Source organism: Patagioenas fasciata, chromosome 1 (assembly GCF_037038585.1).
Source record: "Patagioenas fasciata isolate bPatFas1 chromosome 1, bPatFas1.hap1, whole genome shotgun sequence".
Classification (NCBI taxonomy): Eukaryota; Metazoa; Chordata; class Aves; order Columbiformes; family Columbidae; genus Patagioenas; species Patagioenas fasciata.
In genome coordinates this window covers 99,437,542-99,454,341 of record NC_092520.1, presented here as the reverse complement: position 1 = coordinate 99,454,341, position 16,800 = coordinate 99,437,542, and the positions used below count along the sequence as shown (strand labels likewise).

General features: G+C 37.4%; 1 protein-coding gene across 12 annotated transcripts in view; it reads right to left on the bottom strand.

The window, feature by feature from the left end:
- Positions 1-2,434: 2,434 nt before the first annotated feature.
- Positions 2,435-16,800, bottom strand: part of CASK (calcium/calmodulin dependent serine protein kinase) — a 209,651-nt gene continuing 195,285 nt past the window's right edge. For 8 of the 12 annotated variants that reach the window (XM_065860249.2, XM_065860270.2, XM_065860288.2 and 5 more), the window contains 5 exons: positions 14,032-14,112; positions 13,860-13,940; positions 9,976-10,178; positions 7,678-7,761; positions 2,435-3,871 (listed from right to left, as the gene is read on the bottom strand). In XM_065860249.2, the coding sequence (XP_065716321.1) occupies positions 3,695-3,871; positions 7,678-7,761; positions 9,976-10,178; positions 13,860-13,940; positions 14,032-14,112 (626 nt within the window). In that variant the 3' untranslated portion in view covers positions 2,435-3,694. The remainder of the gene's footprint in view (positions 3,872-7,677; positions 7,762-9,975; positions 10,179-13,859; positions 13,941-14,031; positions 14,113-16,800) is intronic. The other 4 variants (XM_065860258.2, XM_065860279.2, XM_065860299.2 and 1 more) reach the window with 1 other exon arrangement.

The window sequence follows — 16,800 nt, the reverse complement described above, 5'->3', positions numbered from 1 at the left end:
AGGCAGTGATATTTTCACTTATAGGCTACTGGCACAGAATCTTTCTTGACCCAAATGAAATAAAACCAATGCTAAAACATATGGAGGAATTCAGTTTTGGTGATGAGATTAAAAATGTCCCTCTGACTTTAAATAGCTGCATGCTGTGGGTTGCATGACAGTGGCCAGGATTGTCTAAACCACATTATCATTTCCATGCAATGATCATGCACTCTGAGACATTGAATAACCTAGTGCACTTTTATTAAGTAAATGGAAGCAGAGGTTAATGAACATTTATTGGACCAACTTAACACCTTGAAATCACAGGCCTGAGTCAGACTGAGAGGCAGTATACTGATAAGATCAAGTTTTCTTTAAAAATCTATCAGACCCTGTACAAAAATAAAGTATAAAAGGGGGTCAAACAGAAATATTTGTTTCTTCGCAGTCCCAGGGCTGCTTCTGAGGTCACATTTAGCATACATTTAGAGAAGCTCAAGAGGCACTCTAAATTATGCAGTGGTATTTACAGTATTAGGACCCTTCTCCACTTGGAGACTGAAAAAAAAAAATTGTAACATTGGCTCTGTACCTGCATGAGTCTTCCCTGTGGAAATGAAACTTCCAGCTGAATTTATGGCAGCCTTCTGCCCTCTACCTACCGCACAGATAACGGAGACGCATTGGAAAGGTTTGGGCAGAGCAGGAGGCAGAGAAGGTGTGTGGATCAGGCAGACTGAGGAGTCCTGGGATGGTAGTTCAGCTGGACTTAAAGTCCAGGGTGGGTTCCAAGTTAATTTTTTGCTACTAAAGGTTTCTACAAGGAAAACAGTCTGCAGTAGATGCAGGACAGTATGCTAACTGATGTGCTTTACAGTTTTTGTCTCTTGGTAAAAGGCTATACAGTGAGAATAAAAGACCCAAAGCTCTCCAAATTAGTCTTTCCTTTATGTAATATTAACAGCATAGTAGCTCCACTTAAGAGAAGAAAAGCATATTAGTTACATTAAATCACTACTTATTGTCATCTGTGTAAGGCAGAACCACTCTCAGGGGCCCTATGAATTTTCTTTCCTTACATGCTAGATACACAGGAACTCCAAGAAATTCACATTAACAGAGTCAAAAGTGTGTAGTCAAAACATTCATGGTGGACTATACCCAAATTATCAAAATTACTTTACCGGTTTCATGTCATAAACATTTAAAAAGCACGTGTCACTGAAGTCAGATACCAATGCTTACCAGAGAAGAAGTTTGTATTTCTAACATCAGAAACACTCCACTGCTTGCTTTTCAGTAGATCTTCTCATCTTTGTGCTTTACTGGGAAAAGAGGTAGTTTTGAGAGTGAATGAACCTGTCACTTCCATGAGCTAGGCTCGCATGTAACTCTACCATTGCAACAGCTGACCTACAGAAACACCTCCTAAGGTTCATCCCCCACTAAAATGATACAGCACGACCACTTGAAAAATTACCTCTTACTAAATAGTTCACAGTTTGTACCCATCCCCTTTTACATGGGCTAAATTCAGAACAGATGAACAGCTACTACTACTCAGATAGGTTCCCTCTTACTTGCTGGCCTGCTTACAGGATGCCCACACAGCTTCTCCTCGACTAGTGTCCGACACTCCGCCAACTACAGATTCCAAGGACACGGTTATGGCACAGGTTTTGGGACGCAGTCACAGGACTGTGATTCCAGCTGTGGCGTACATGGGTTCAGCAGGTGGGGTAAAGCGATGGATTGAGTTCTTTTCTGTGCTGCATGCTGTGAGCTGTGCTGGGAATGCTGCCTGAAATAAACACCTTGCCTGGCCTGGCTGGCTGGGATGCCCAGGTGGACCTAGGTTTCGCCTAAGGATTTTTCAGGAATAGAGATTTGACCATCAGACCTGCAGTAGGAGTAAATTAGCAATCTATGCACTTCATGATAATTACCCTTGGATGAGTGTTCAACCCTGAGAACCTTTTCTGATTACAGGTGCAGTGGTCCCAAACAACTGGAACAGCCCGCAGATTAACTACAGCTGATAGTTCAAATTTGAGGATAAATCCTTTGAGAACACTGTAGCATTTTAATACAAACACTGAACTTCATACTACAGCACAGCCAACCAAGCTCTTAAGATAAATCATCTCTTAGTGGCAATGCTTGCTTCTGTTAACCATTTTTAGAAAAAATTCAAAACATCTGGGCCAGTGAGAGCACGAAGAAGGGAAACAAAACACCAGGTGTGCACACAGTTAAACTTCCTTGGCTCTGCTCTAATTCTAAATTAGTTCAACCTGTGCTGGTACAGGCAGAGCAGAGCTCCTGGAACGGACCCCAGGCTGTGCCCCTACCGGGGCCTCATCTTAACACACTTTAAGAAACCTTTTCTCACTGCAAGAGTCACTGATTTGTTCTTGAAACTCCCTGTGATGAAATGAAGGACCCAAAAACATTTAATTGTTGAACACATAAAAGGAAGTATATTTAAAATAAAAAAAATTGGTCAGACTGTAGAGTCAATTACCATTTTTAAAGGAATTTACAGGGCTGTTGTAGATGAGTCTTTTGGAATAGTCAGTTTATCGCAATGCCTAAACTGGTTTCTTCATTGCACAGTATTTTCTTTTAAAATGTGTGCATCTTTTAACAATTACATACATATTAAAAATCAGCTTTTTTCCTTAAACTTAATTAAAACGTTAATACTCTCAGACAACACAGATCTGAAATGGTGAAACCAGTAATTGCCCCCTCCCACCTTACAACAAATTAAATTGAGACAAAATTACAAACACATTTCACTACATGATTATTATTAATAAAAATCAGTTTGTTTGTTTGTTTTTTATAAAGTTGCCCAAAATGCAAGGGATGTGCATAGGTTTACAACTCAGTCAGAATAATAGTTTACTTTATTCCCTTGGGTATGTGTTCCCATGAACGGAATGTACTTTGCTGTAGATTACAGGTTTTTTCAACACAGATACACCAACGGCATGAACGCTTGCGACTGTCCACATGCATTAAGAGTCAAGACCCAATTTCAAATCTCTAAAAGTTTTACAGAGTTCTTCAAAGAGACAGTATCACATTATCTGGATGTTACACAAAAGTACTTAAAAATACTATCCTAGGAAAGAAAAAAGCGAAGAAAGGCCTTTAAAATTTATGAATTTGTTTCGTAACCACTAGACTAATCATTTCAAATAAATAAAGGAAAGCAAAGTATTCCAATCCATAAAATCAGACTCTAAAAAGAATGTAGTGTTCCACCCCCAAGTTAAGGTAACAGAACCATATTATTATTACTATTAAAATAGATTATAGAAAGCAGCATCTATTTTGTGCAGTTTTTAGGGGTCCTTGAAATAAAAAGCTATGATTTCCAAAAATATAACATTCCAAAGGACTGAATAATACATATATGTAAAGATACATTTTATTAAAGTTTAGGAGAAATGATTAAAAAAAGATACTGTCTCTTTAAATTAGTGTCTAATTTGTTTTTCCCCCTCCTCCTATCTATTCGGACATGACAATAGTTATAAATTTAGGTCACACTACATCTAGGTAGTCTATAGGGGCCAAGACCTGTTGACACAAGGTCAATAACGAAGAGGTTTTCCATGTATGAGGTGGTTCCCAGTAATGACAGGGTTTGTTGTTTTTTGTTTTTTTTTTTTTCTTTTTCTAGAATTCTCTCGTGACCGGTCTAGTAGACCCAGGAGACCGGGACCCACTGTGAGGCTGTACACACAAGCTCAATGGCTTCCTCCAGGTGCCTGATAGTTTCATCAATTTCATTGTTGATAATTGTTAGGTCAAAGTAGTGTGCATATGTTCTCTGTAAGATTTCAGACTCCTTCTGCAGGCGCTGAAGAGATTCATCCTGTTCGGTGGTCAGAAAAGAAAATGGGAGAGGGAGAAGTTAGATTTTTTCGTACTCTTCTACAACAGCTTTCTATCTGTTACTTACAGAGAAGGAAATGGGAAAAAAGCCTTAGGGAGGCTTAGATCCCCCACCTAAATCTATGGAAATCACACGGGAGAAATGGCACAATTTGTCTCTTCGAGCTGACATTCAAACAGCACTCAGTTATTGACATTACTTGGGACAAAACTCAAGTCTACAATTAAAAAGCAAGGCAGAGGGTGGAAGCTTAGAAAAGCAGCACAGACATGGAACAATGGAGACCACATATGAATAAAACATACAAAGTGCACAAATATGAGCTATATGGCCTAGGTCCAGGTAAGAACACGAGAAACAGGAGAGGGTATATTGTTGGGTATTAGCAGTTCCTGGTTTTGGTAATGTTTTACTGCTCAACATCAGCCTACTTCCTTTAATAATCATTTACTGACAAGGAAGTTCTCACTCTACATTTCTCTGTGGTTCCTATTTCAGAGCATGCCATCTGTAGCATCTCCTAGTGCGAGGTCCTGAAGAGAAACCACAACACAGCTCATGCTCAAGAAGGGCCAGTGACAGCAAACTGGTCTTTCCATGGCTTTGTGTTGATGCCCTCATAGAAAGATGTGCATCCTACTTTGTGGGTGCGCTCCTGGAGCCTGTGCGGCCAGCAATGCTGCAGCTATGGGCTTCTTTAGCGAGCTCGGCCTTTCTCAGGGAGCGGGATTGCAAAAAGCGTCCTTCTAGGGCTCTGCAGCAATTTTAAGTTTGAATTATCTTCCTGCAAATTCTCTTAGAAATTAAAAAAAATATCATTTGCTGCTTTCAGGAACCTTGAAATAGCCACAGGAAAGTGATCAAGTGCTTCCTGCCCCTCAAGTTTCAGATCGATATGGGGAAAAATTAAGTATGAACAGTATAGACTCTTGCAGATCTGTAGTATTTATAAGGGTCCCCCTACTTGATCAGTCAACTAGGATACACTTTATTCTAACAGAGTTTTAGGCTGCAGGAAGTACAGACACAGTGCCTATAGCTGTTTTCACAAGAAATTATTCTGGGAACAGATTTTTATCTACCTAAAAGGAGACTTGATCCTTTTTTGTTATGTAAACTTCTCAAGTATTTGAAATTACGGTGACAAGCAGCTGTGGAACAGTGGCTTTCAGGTCCTCTGAAGGGAACAACCTGTGCTGAGATAGTTCTCCTTCCCTGTAGCAATGAAACCAGCCAAGTCTGGAGAAGTTCTGTACCCAGGTTACAGTTCTGCTTCTCTCCTGACGCTGCAGCCCCAAACGAGGGGGGAATGTCACTTTCACTTGATAATAACTACAAATTGCAGTCAAACAAAGTCAGACAAATACTTCTCACACGCACTTCTGTACAGATGATGATCCTTGTGTGGACCTTTATGCATCACCAGTGATGCCTGGAGCTTCCGTAGAAGATACCAGCGCATGCAAATTTAATTTATGCTATTATCAAATTGAACAGTATGGATGAATAATAATATTAAATATATTTGTGGAACATTTTGTATGGCCCAGTGTCTTTAAGCCTAGCGAGGTAAACTGCCAACTTTTCATAAATTCCAGAAGAAACATTAATTTAAATCAGCTAAATATTTAAACTTTTCTATTTAAATTAATCTACAAAGGGAAAAAAAGAATCATACTTGCCAAGCAGAATATTTTCAGTGCTTTAAACATACCTAGCTGAGATTAATTTTATATTTTAAAGCCAGTCTTGGCAAAAAAACATATTGCACCTTTAAGAGAGTTTTAATCTCATGGCACAGGCTAAAACAACCTGAGAAATCCCCACAAAGCCCTAGGACTGTTAATTCACATGTAGCTTTTTTAACTGCTACTCAGATTTCCCATCAGCATCATCTTTACCTGCTCCAAATACAAGAAAGAACTTTTTTCACCAAAGTGTGTATCTTACTGTGACTGACAGAACAAAAAGCTGAAAAAGTAGAAATCTCACTCTCTGGTTTCTTTTTACTAGCACATAATTTTAACACAGGTCTCTGAAGTAATTATTACATTAAATTTTTATTCCAAAGGCAAGAGTAATGTTGAATGGGAACAAGCATATCTACATTCTAAAACTACTGAAATAACCAGGACTACCTTGTCAGCCCCTAGCTGGTACTTACAGGCAATTTTCTGCACCATTTTGGCAGCTATGTACAATTAGTACGAGCGCAGGAAAATGAAAAGAAAAGCAAAGATGAAATTTAAGAAAACATAAGGGGGGAAAACGGACAGTCATTTACAGAAGTGTTCTCAAAAGTGTACATAAAATAAAAAAGAAGGATAAAAGGATAAACAGAAAGGGATACTCATTACGCAAATGAACCTTTCAAAAGGGAAGCATGAATGGGAAATACGAAACACTCTCCACCCTTGTTTGATGCCTCGCAGGCTACTAACACATAGACACAATTCGTGTATCTCCCTTCACGCAGCACAGTAAACTGTGGAAAACAGGACACTGTATTCGGGTAATGTCTGTTGCTAATACCATTACCTGTCCCTCCCTTTCTTAAAGTTTAATTGATTCATAAATTAGCATGCTTTATATGCATGGCCCCAGTTCAGCAATTCACATGCCTGAGTGAATACCTGTGTGCACAGAGCACAAGAGCTTGCAATAAAGACAGTTTTATAGCATGAATGCAAATATTCAGAACACAGTACTTTCTTTGGCATGTTGGCATGAACAGATATTTCCCCACCACTGCTGTAACAGGTACATTTCCATCCTGTTCCCGGTATACCAGGAAAGCATCTGTTCAGCAACAGTGAACTAGTAGACTGCCTCAGCTGCCAATAAAATTGCAGCTTGAGGCCAATATTTTTCACTCTCCACTTGCTGTTTTAACAATAAGTCATGGTATTTACACGTAAATATGTTTGTCTGGTTCCTTATTCTCCTGCAAGCCTCTGCAGTGATGTCATAGTTTCACACTTATGGTATTGTAATTACATTTCTTTAGAAACAGGCTGTAGAGATCAGGCTTCTTTTGCGTGATCAAGGAGGTATATAGGATATCTGGAACAGATTCATGGTGAAATCCAATTGATTAAATACCTTATATCATGATTTGAAAAATGCTGAGCAGGTAAGGTGTTTGTATAAATACAGTTTGCCCTGTTGTAAGCTAAATCCAGAATTGCTTGATATAATCTCTGTAATCAGCAGCAAACTGTAGAGCAGAGAGTCTATAAAAACTCGGGGTGCAGGCCTCCACGAGTACTGAACATTATTCCACAAGCAATTATCTCTTTGGTCAAAGCTGCCAATTATTAGAGAACAGTCTGAAATTAATAAAGCTATTTCTGATATATATTTACTGCATAGAAAAAAGGAAAAGATAAAGGTAGGATGATGGCAGTCATGCACAACCACTTCTTTAGTTCAGGCCAGGTGTAATCTAGTGCTGACACTGCAGCTCAGAGTTCAGTAATTTGTGCTAACAGTTTTTTCAAGGATTTGGAAATGGATCTTTGAGCTACGGCAGGGAATGAAATAAAAGAATATATATTTTTAGAATATACCATGTGCATCCTTCTGCTCGCAGTTCATATTTTGAATTAGATAAAACAGTTAATAAACAATAAATACATTCCAATCGACTTAATAATGCTGCCATACAACCGTCTTTCTGCCTCTCCATTTACACACCAGGAAACAACTGAAGAGTCTTATCTGCATATTTGAACGTCATCCTTAATTTTCTCTCTGATAGGACATTAGATTGCAACATGTCATACCTCATTAATGCCTGGGGTAATTGTAGGTGCAGCAATAAAAACAACAAAAGGAGCAAATTCTGCAGTTCTCAGGACCTTCAATGCCTAGGTCAAAAAAAAAAAACCAGATAGTTCAGAAGCATCCCTCAACAAGCAATGTGAAATAAATTCTATCACACAAGCAAAAGATAAAAAATCATGATTTACCAGCACTGGTATTTGTTTTTAACTGTTTTGGAATGAAGACCTTAATAATACAGACACTTTTTGCATTATTTTACGTTTTTGGTGGTCAAACCGTATATTTATACTTAATTAAAGTGAGTTTTCAAGACAGTTAAAGCTTTAGCATTTTCAGAGAACCTCTTCCCATACAGTCTCGGGGTGGAGAATTCTGTTTGCATTTAAACTGAATGATTAAGATCAGGTAAAAAAATTAAGTCATGCCATAAATAGGTAAAAGAGACAGCTGTATTTTAGAATAAATACTGATTAGAATATCATTTTTTGTCTGACTTTTTCTACCTCGCAACACTTTTTTATTACTATTTTATGAAACAAATGAAAATGTGTTGTGGGAAGTAAGCATACTGAAGTTTTGAAAAGTGACCATAGCACTAATGCAGTAAATGCAGTACAAATCCCTTGAACATCATCTATGCAAAAGAAGAGTTCTCATTTAAAAAGTTGACTTAGTCATAATTACTGAGCAACACACACAGAGCTGCCATAAGTGAAACTCTGGTACAGATCTAAGCTGGACTGAAGTGCAGGACAGCAAGTAAACATGCCTCAGCTGAAGTCAAATGGATGGACAGGATAAAGTAAGACTACTAAAGGTCAGTCTTCTCTTGCTCCTTCTGCTTTCTGTCTTCTTCAAAGGTGTGGGTTTTTTTTTTTTGAAAAAACCACAACAAACAAAAAACCCCAATTCATCCTTTTCCCAAGCTAAAGTTTTTCGTCTCTGCTGCTTGAAACCCACCTATATATATCATCTATGCCAATCTTCTCCAAACAATAGATAAACCCTGTATGTGAAAGTCGAGAAAACTCACATAACTAAGAGTACCCAAGGGAAAACACAAGTGGTGTAGGATAACTAGGAATAAGCCCACAGGCTGGCCTTACTGAGCTGAGGTTGATGCATGAGGAAGATGGTTAAGAGAGAAGCTTGCTAGACACGTGCTGGAAGAAGTGTAGAAAAGGCAGCTGTTACCAAATGTAAATATGTTCTAACAAAGATGAAAATGGTTTCTGAGAATCACAATGCTTCTGAATAATGCAATGTGAAAAGGTTTATCGAGAGAGTTTGCTTTTAACAGCTGCTTCATTTGAAATGACTATAAATACTGCTCTCCCTGAAAACTGTTAAATGTGGAATTTTACTTTTCAGAACAGCACCACACCAGCCTACTATATTAACAGTCCTAAACAATTTAGTCAGGTATCTCATTTCTGTTATGAAATTCTTCAAGAATTTTAACTTCTTGATTCCATTCACAAAGAAGAAAGAAGGCAGCAAATTTAAATAGATAATGCTCGTCACAATTTTGTCGTTTCTTCCATTTCCTTCAATCTGCTAGAATAATATAAACATCACATTTGTCCATATTCATGTTGTATCACTTAACAAAACATATAAAGACAACCCTGTGAACTGCAAGTCATCACTACATGGATGTTTCAAAGGAAATGTATCACAATTTTCCACTGAAGATTTTATATAATGAATGAATGAACTATTAGTGCTTCTTGAGAGACTGATTTTCCTTCCTTACCCGCTTCCAAAAAGTATAATACTGCAACACAGAAAGGCGTTTATAAAGTAACAACACTGATCTGGTCATTGTACAAACAGGATTAGTATTGGTGATTGACCACAAAAGTTTCTGACCATGCTCAATAGTGATATGGAGCCAAGAGTCAGTTAGAAACAAGATTACCATCTAAAATAGCAACAAAGAGAAATTTTTCAAAATACTGAAACATTACTCCTGGTAGGCAATGAGAATCACTTGTTTTGATACATTTCACTGAAGGTGAGACTACAATATCAAAAAGTGACACGGTAAGTACATTTTCAAGCTCTAGTGGTTGCATACTAAGCTAAGTTATGAATTTGTTTCTGCTGTATGTTCTTCTAACCACATGAATATGAGAATTCTACTTCACAAATGGATATCTTGGTGTTCCAGGGACTTTTGTTCCATGTTACTGTATTCATTACTTGTCCAGTGTGCAATCAATAAAAATATCTCAATAAAATATGGTTGAAGGATTTGTGATGAGTCCCATTTTCATATACTTCTAATTAGTTACCTGAGGTTCTACATCAAGTATTGCAATTAGTCCCTGCTCATGGATCTTTCGTATTGTTTCCAGTTTTGTCCCATACATTGCATCCTCATGGCTGCCATATTCCAAATATTCATTGTTTGATATATCCTGCATCATTTGGTCATGAGATACAAAGTAGTAATTTTTCCCATTTTCTTCATCTTTCTTTGGAGGTCGGGTTGTGTCTGAAAATACAAAACACAAAATATTTTCAGTACAAAAGCAATATTAAGCTTATATATGGCTTTTTGTTTGGTCGATAATAACCTTTACCTGATCATGACTTTAAGACTCTATCAGCTGTTTTCAACAGCAAACAAAGGCCAGATCTCAGAGTTTTTATGATTTCTCAACAATTCAATTAACATTTCCATTTTACTCCAGGGGCCAGTACTGGGCTCAGTCCTGTTTGACATCTTCATTAATCATCTGGAGGCTGGGGCAGAGTGTACCCTCAGCAAGGATGCCAATGATACAAAACCGTGAGGAGTGGCTGGTAACACCAGAGGGTCGTGCTGCCATCCGGAGGGAGCTTGACAGGCTGGAGAAAGTTTGATGGGAACCTCATCAAGTTCAACAAGGGGAAGTGCCAAGTCCTACACCTGGGGAGGAACAACCCCATGCACCAGTACATGCTGGGATGTGACCAGTTGCAAAGCAGCTCTTCCGAAAAGGCCCTGTGGGGGTCCTAGAAGACATTCAGTTGAACATGAGCAATGCACCCCTATGGCAATGAAGTGCTAAAGGTGTCCTGGGCTGCATTAGCCCAAGTATTGGCAGCAGCTGGAGGGAGGTGATTCTTTCCCTCTACTCAGCACTAGTGAGGCTGAGTGGAGTGCTGTGTCCAGTTCTGGGCTCCCCAGTACAAGAGAGACATGGAGAGACTGGAGAGAGTTCAGTGAAGCGTCACTAAGGGACTAAAGCATCTCTCCTATGTGGAAAGGCTGAGAGACCTGGGACTGTTGAGCCTGGAGAAGGCTTAGGGGGGATCTCATCAATGAGTACAAATATCTAAAGTGAAAGTGTAAAGAAGATGGAGCCAGTCTCTTTTCAGTGGTGCCAAGAAGTAACGGGCACATGCTGAAACACAGGAGCTTCCATCTGAATGTAAGGAAACACTTCCCTAGTATGAGTGCAACTGAGCACTGGCACAGGTTGCTCAGAGAGGTGGTAGTATCTCCATCTTCAGATACTCAAAAGTGATCAGGACATGGTCCTGGGCCTCTGGGTCTAGGTGGCTCTGCTTGAGCCGAGGGGTTAGACCAGGTGACTTCCAGAAGTAAGGATCTTGACCATTCTGTGATTCTCTGTTGGTCTCTTCCCCACAGACACAGTAATATCCATTTGCTTATTTTTCTTATAACAGTCCTTCACAAACTGATTTACTCGGATTTTTCCACTATCGCACTTCCGGTGGTGACATATCTGAAACACCACAACCCTTCCCAATCTAATTCCATCTCCTCCAACAACCCTATCATAATTTCAAACAAGGTATCAAAAACTGAACTCATCTTCTATATTTAATTACACCTATCACTTGTCTGAGGATTAATTAGCAATATTCTGAGGATTAATTAGCATATTTCAAAGATGAAAAGTTCTAGAGAAATACTATAGACCATAGTTATTATTTTAAGAAATTCAAGAACAAGGGATTATATAAACCGTGTAATATTACTGTACTATGCACTGCTGCCCTAGTTCTACTAAACTTACGTACTCCTACATAACCCCCAGGTCCTTCTCTTTTCTAAAAACACTTCTGTATTTTCCTTTTTTCACTTGAATTCTTGTGAGGTTTTATTCTGAGTGTGGAAGCATAAGCCTAAAATGTGGGCGAGGTCCTGATTATTTGTGGTCAAGAGAGATGAAAGGTACTTAGCAATAACATACTTTTCAAATAAATTGCTTCTGCAGACCTACATGGTAAGAGATGTATGGCCTACCAATCCTTTTAATTAACTACCATTGTGTGTGACATGACCTTTACGATCAGTTTTTCAGTAGGCAGATAATTTCTTTATAAAGCATTCCTCAATACACCACACCCAACTTAAGGCCCATCTTATAAGCTACCTACTGCTAGCATGGTTTTGTAAAAAAATGCAGAAAATGCCGTAATATCCATCCCTGAGAGCTAGAGAGAATAAATACAATTACCTAGAGTCAGCTGAAAGACAGATTAGGACCACATAATACTTGAAGTGTATGTGATATATTTTATATGATCTTTTAATAACATAAGCAAGTAATTTGGATCTCTAAACACCAGCATCAAGTGCTATTTTAAATGCCCTAAATGCCTTAAATCTGAAACATCCCCATACGACTATCAGATATAACACAGGAGTTAAAAACCATCGATCTTCTGGAGTGGGTCTGGAGGTCAGGTCATGTCTAAAACAGGCATCTAAACATCATACTGATGCTTAAGCACCTGAATTTCATCCCGATTTGCAGTTTAGTCTTCTTACGTAATCAGTGAAGCAACTTCAGTGCTTCCACAGAGCAGGAACATAATGCAGGCAACCTAAAGCATGGTCATCACATAATAGTTCAGCTTCTACTTCCCCACAGAATATAGTCAGTACTTGAGAGAGACTGGCTGAAAAGCATACTGTAAAACATTTATTACTCTTTGTTTTAGTTCTTTGTATTGGAGAACATATTTGCTGGGTTACTACTCCCTTCTACCCATATAATCTCGTCTGTACTGAATAACATAGGTACAACATACATCACATACTCCTGGCACTGCACTTTTCAAGTATCTAATCCAGGATTTTAGTGTCTAGACATAAACAGCAGTGTTACACACAGTGCAGATTCAGATTGCTGCTAGGGTGATCTAATGGTTCATGTTTTCCTAGGTCTTTCTGTTTTCTTTTTTCTGGCACTTTTCTTTGTCCAACTCCTGACTGAGCAAGCCTGGGGAATTTAAATTAGCAGCAAACTAATCATTTCCCCCTTCCAAATACGTTTACAAATAAGTTCTTAAAAATAATGGTTTTTAGCAAAAGCAAAATCCTTATAGGTAGGAGAACACCAAAGTGCAATTTTAAAGTAAAGCACTAGCAAGGTATAAAAGAAAAACAATGTATAATGGTAATCCATGTCACTTCTGAGCCATGTATTGTGTTTCTGAAGACAGTCAGAAATAGAGTGGACAGATTCAGCTGCTGGATGCTCTTGTTTCAGGACGCCTAGCTTGAGGAAAAAGGGTGCATCTCCAAAAGACCAAGTAGTAGGATATGCAATTCCTGCCACGGTATTGTTAGAGATTCTCATGAAGGTAAAACACACCTCTGTGCTCTTTCTAACAACCCACTTGTAAGGAGTGATTGCTTCTTAATTAATTGCTTTTCTTTTTTCTTATTGTCACCTCTGGAAACTTCAGGTTATTTTAGTATAAAACCAGTCTTCAAGGCAAGGTTGTGAAAAGTAACCTAAAACATTCAGATAAAGTATACATTAAAGGTTTCCTCTGAATCCAGCTAATATTTCTTCTTATGGGAATTATACACCATTTTAAAGCTCATGGCTGTTCCAGTCTTACCTGAACTGCAAATGTGAAATTAGCACAGAAAAACGAAAAATGTTTTAGCCTTCATTCTAAATTAACAAATATTTGGTGTAGAGAGAAGTTTTCTGAACACTAAGAACCATTTGACGTAAAAGTGGTGTTACTTACTATTCCTCCACCTGAAAAACAAACAAAAGAAGAAATACACCCAGTCCTATCACAGTTCCCACCTTTAAGATAGGTAGTAGGTAAGTAGAACTGAACACATGTAGTACTATGATAGGTATGTTGTCTATGATGCTACAAACAATTTTGCACTACATTGAACATTGCTACTTACGAGGAATGGGGTAGGCAAATCTGTCCGGGTGTTTTGTGATGAGTGTGTTTTTTATGTGTCTTCTTCCAACACCATGTGCACCTAATCCATAACACAGAAATGAATTATAAATTTTCCACCAGAAGGGGTTCAAAACTATGTTGTTATATGCAGAATAATCACTCAAAATTACCTAGTAAGACTAGTGTTTTCCTTTTGAATGCTGGCAGTTTTACTACTTCTTCATACGTGACGAGATCTAATTGATCAAACACTAAAACACAAAACAAACCGTCATAGGGATGAGAAGAGAAGACATATTAAGGTTGATAATTAATTGTGCTACAGATTATAATTTTAGCATGGTTTAGATTTACAGTACAAAGTAAGATGTTACAGAAAATAAAACCATTTCATTATGCAATTTTAACAAATGTGATCATTTCAAAACTGGTAAAAAGCAGTAACAAAGCTACTGAAATGCTCAGGAAAGTTCATATGTCCTTTCATGCACTATTCAGCAAACCACAAAAATTAGCTAAAATGGCATGCCATTCACATTTGCATTCCTAAGAAATAGCAATACTAAAGAAAAATCTGTAGACAGTGACCAACATGAATACAATATGAGAACATTTATTTACACTAGAGATGCTTCCATAATAATGTTTTAACAAGATCTATGAGAAATGTATAGAGAAGAGTATTAATACTTTGTGTATTTATTCTTCAAAACTACCACCATATTGATTGTAATTAGAGTTCTCTTTAAACACATGTGCTCATTAAATTGACATGCTTTTAATACTTGTGACAGAATGATGAATTCTAATGAAAAATGATGGCATTACATAAAATAATCTCCACCATATTTAGGGAAAAATTGTAAAAGTACTATTTCAAAAATAATTTGATCTGTAGTTGAAATGGGATGAATTCCATCATGTCTATCAATCTATTTTCAATTGCCAAGGTATATAATGATTGACAAATCAAGTTTTGTTCATTAAAACCAGCTTATTCCTCCTGTGTTGAATAACGCAATATCTGTGGGAATTCTTGCAGAATTCTAATGAAGAAAGAAGCCAGGAGGCACTGAATTATATTTATAAAGATTAGAGAAATCAGCAATTGTGAGCAGAATAACAAAGAAGAGTTTTCAGTTCTGTATTTATGTGTGCTGTGAAAAGAAGGGAGGAGCGACTGCATCTAAAGTATGGGATTCTTTGAGTGTTTCTAAGACCTAAGCTTGTGTATTCACCTCAGCTATACTACAGTTCTCTTTTAGGATAAGTTTGGATATATCTCTTCCCCCTACCCAAAATTCCTTTGGAAAGCAGATAGTGGCAGGAGCTTTAGTTTGCTTGCTCCAGAAGTCCCCAGCCACTAAGATCAGCATTAAGACTGTGGAGCCTACCAGAAAGCACATGCTCTTTGTACTAAAGCTAAGGATTTAACTTAATGTATTTATTTTTATAGGGAAGATTTTTCAATTCAACTGCAGTCTTTTTACCCTAAAGAAAAAGTACAGCTACTTCAATTTGGTCAAACTACAAATTTAGTCAATTGACACTCAACTCCTTAAGACCCTGAAAAGATACAGATATGAAAACTTCCTAGACCATTTGAAGCATTTTGAGTTTCATCCTAAAGAAGAGTCTCTTCCAACCTTTCCCCAAATATTACAAGCAAGAATTTAGTAATATTTTTCTTCCATCTGCAAACCTACAAACATGGGATTCTTACTGCTGTCCTTTTTGCAACTTCACACTATTTAAACTAATTAATTACTCATTTCATACTAGAAAGGGCTGAAGATCTACAACATATTAATCAGTTTTACCATTCTAGCCATTTAGGCCTGCAAGTACCTGTTCCCATTAAAAATAATAATTAAAAAATCAATCCTTTATTTTCCTCTTGAACAAAACCACATTATGTTAGATACAAACAACAGAAACAAACAACAGAAATGATACATATTAATGCCTTCACCACAAACTAGCAGCATGGAGAAGATGTGTCTCAGTCTATATGAAGGTAACTAATGATTGTAGGGTTTTCAAATGCAAAAGAAAAATGATTAATTTTTGAATATACACAAGATAAGAGGAATACAGGGCACATTTAAAGACTTAAGTTTAATGCTTCTGTGTTACTAGCTAATAAAGAAAAGGAGTTCTTCAAAGGAAACAGTAAGAAGCAAATAAAGAGGCATTGTCACTTGACAGGTTACTTACATGCACAGAGGCCATTGGGAGTAAGACAGCATGAAAAATGTACAGGGGTCATTGAGATATGGCTTGTAGTATATTAGTAAAATAAAAAGTATATGCACAAAATAAACTTTACCATGCAATAGTCTAAACACAAGGCAAATAAATCACATTAAGAAATGATAAACATATTTTGTAAAAGCTTGGCAATTTTCTACATTATGTATAACAGAAAGCTTAGTTCTAGCATGTTCTAAAGAGTGTTCTTTTATGAAGTCCTCCAATAACATTTCAGTAAAATAAATAAAAAGTGTATCTAGATAGCACTGCAGTATATATCTAGAGCATTTCTAAAAATGTCAGTGAACCTAATAATGAAAAAGGTTTATTTTTTTATTGTGGGCTTTGGTCTGAAAATGAATTTCAAATGATAAGATGTAAGATCGTGATGTTGTCTCTTGAAGGACACGATACTCAGGTGTGGAGGAATGAAAAATGGGATGATATTTTTCTTGTAAGAGAGAATATATTTACTTTTAACTATAAAAGGCAACTGAAATATTCAACTATTTACTTCATAAACTCTCAAATCATTAGCTAGCCACACATCTTAGTTGACCATAAAATATTTTACTAGGTCATTTCTCATCATTCCAGTTCAGCCTCATCTCTAGGACAAAAACAACAGGGAAGTCCAAATAGATTACATGCTGCTAAATGATTTATCGGATTTTATTCTAAGATAT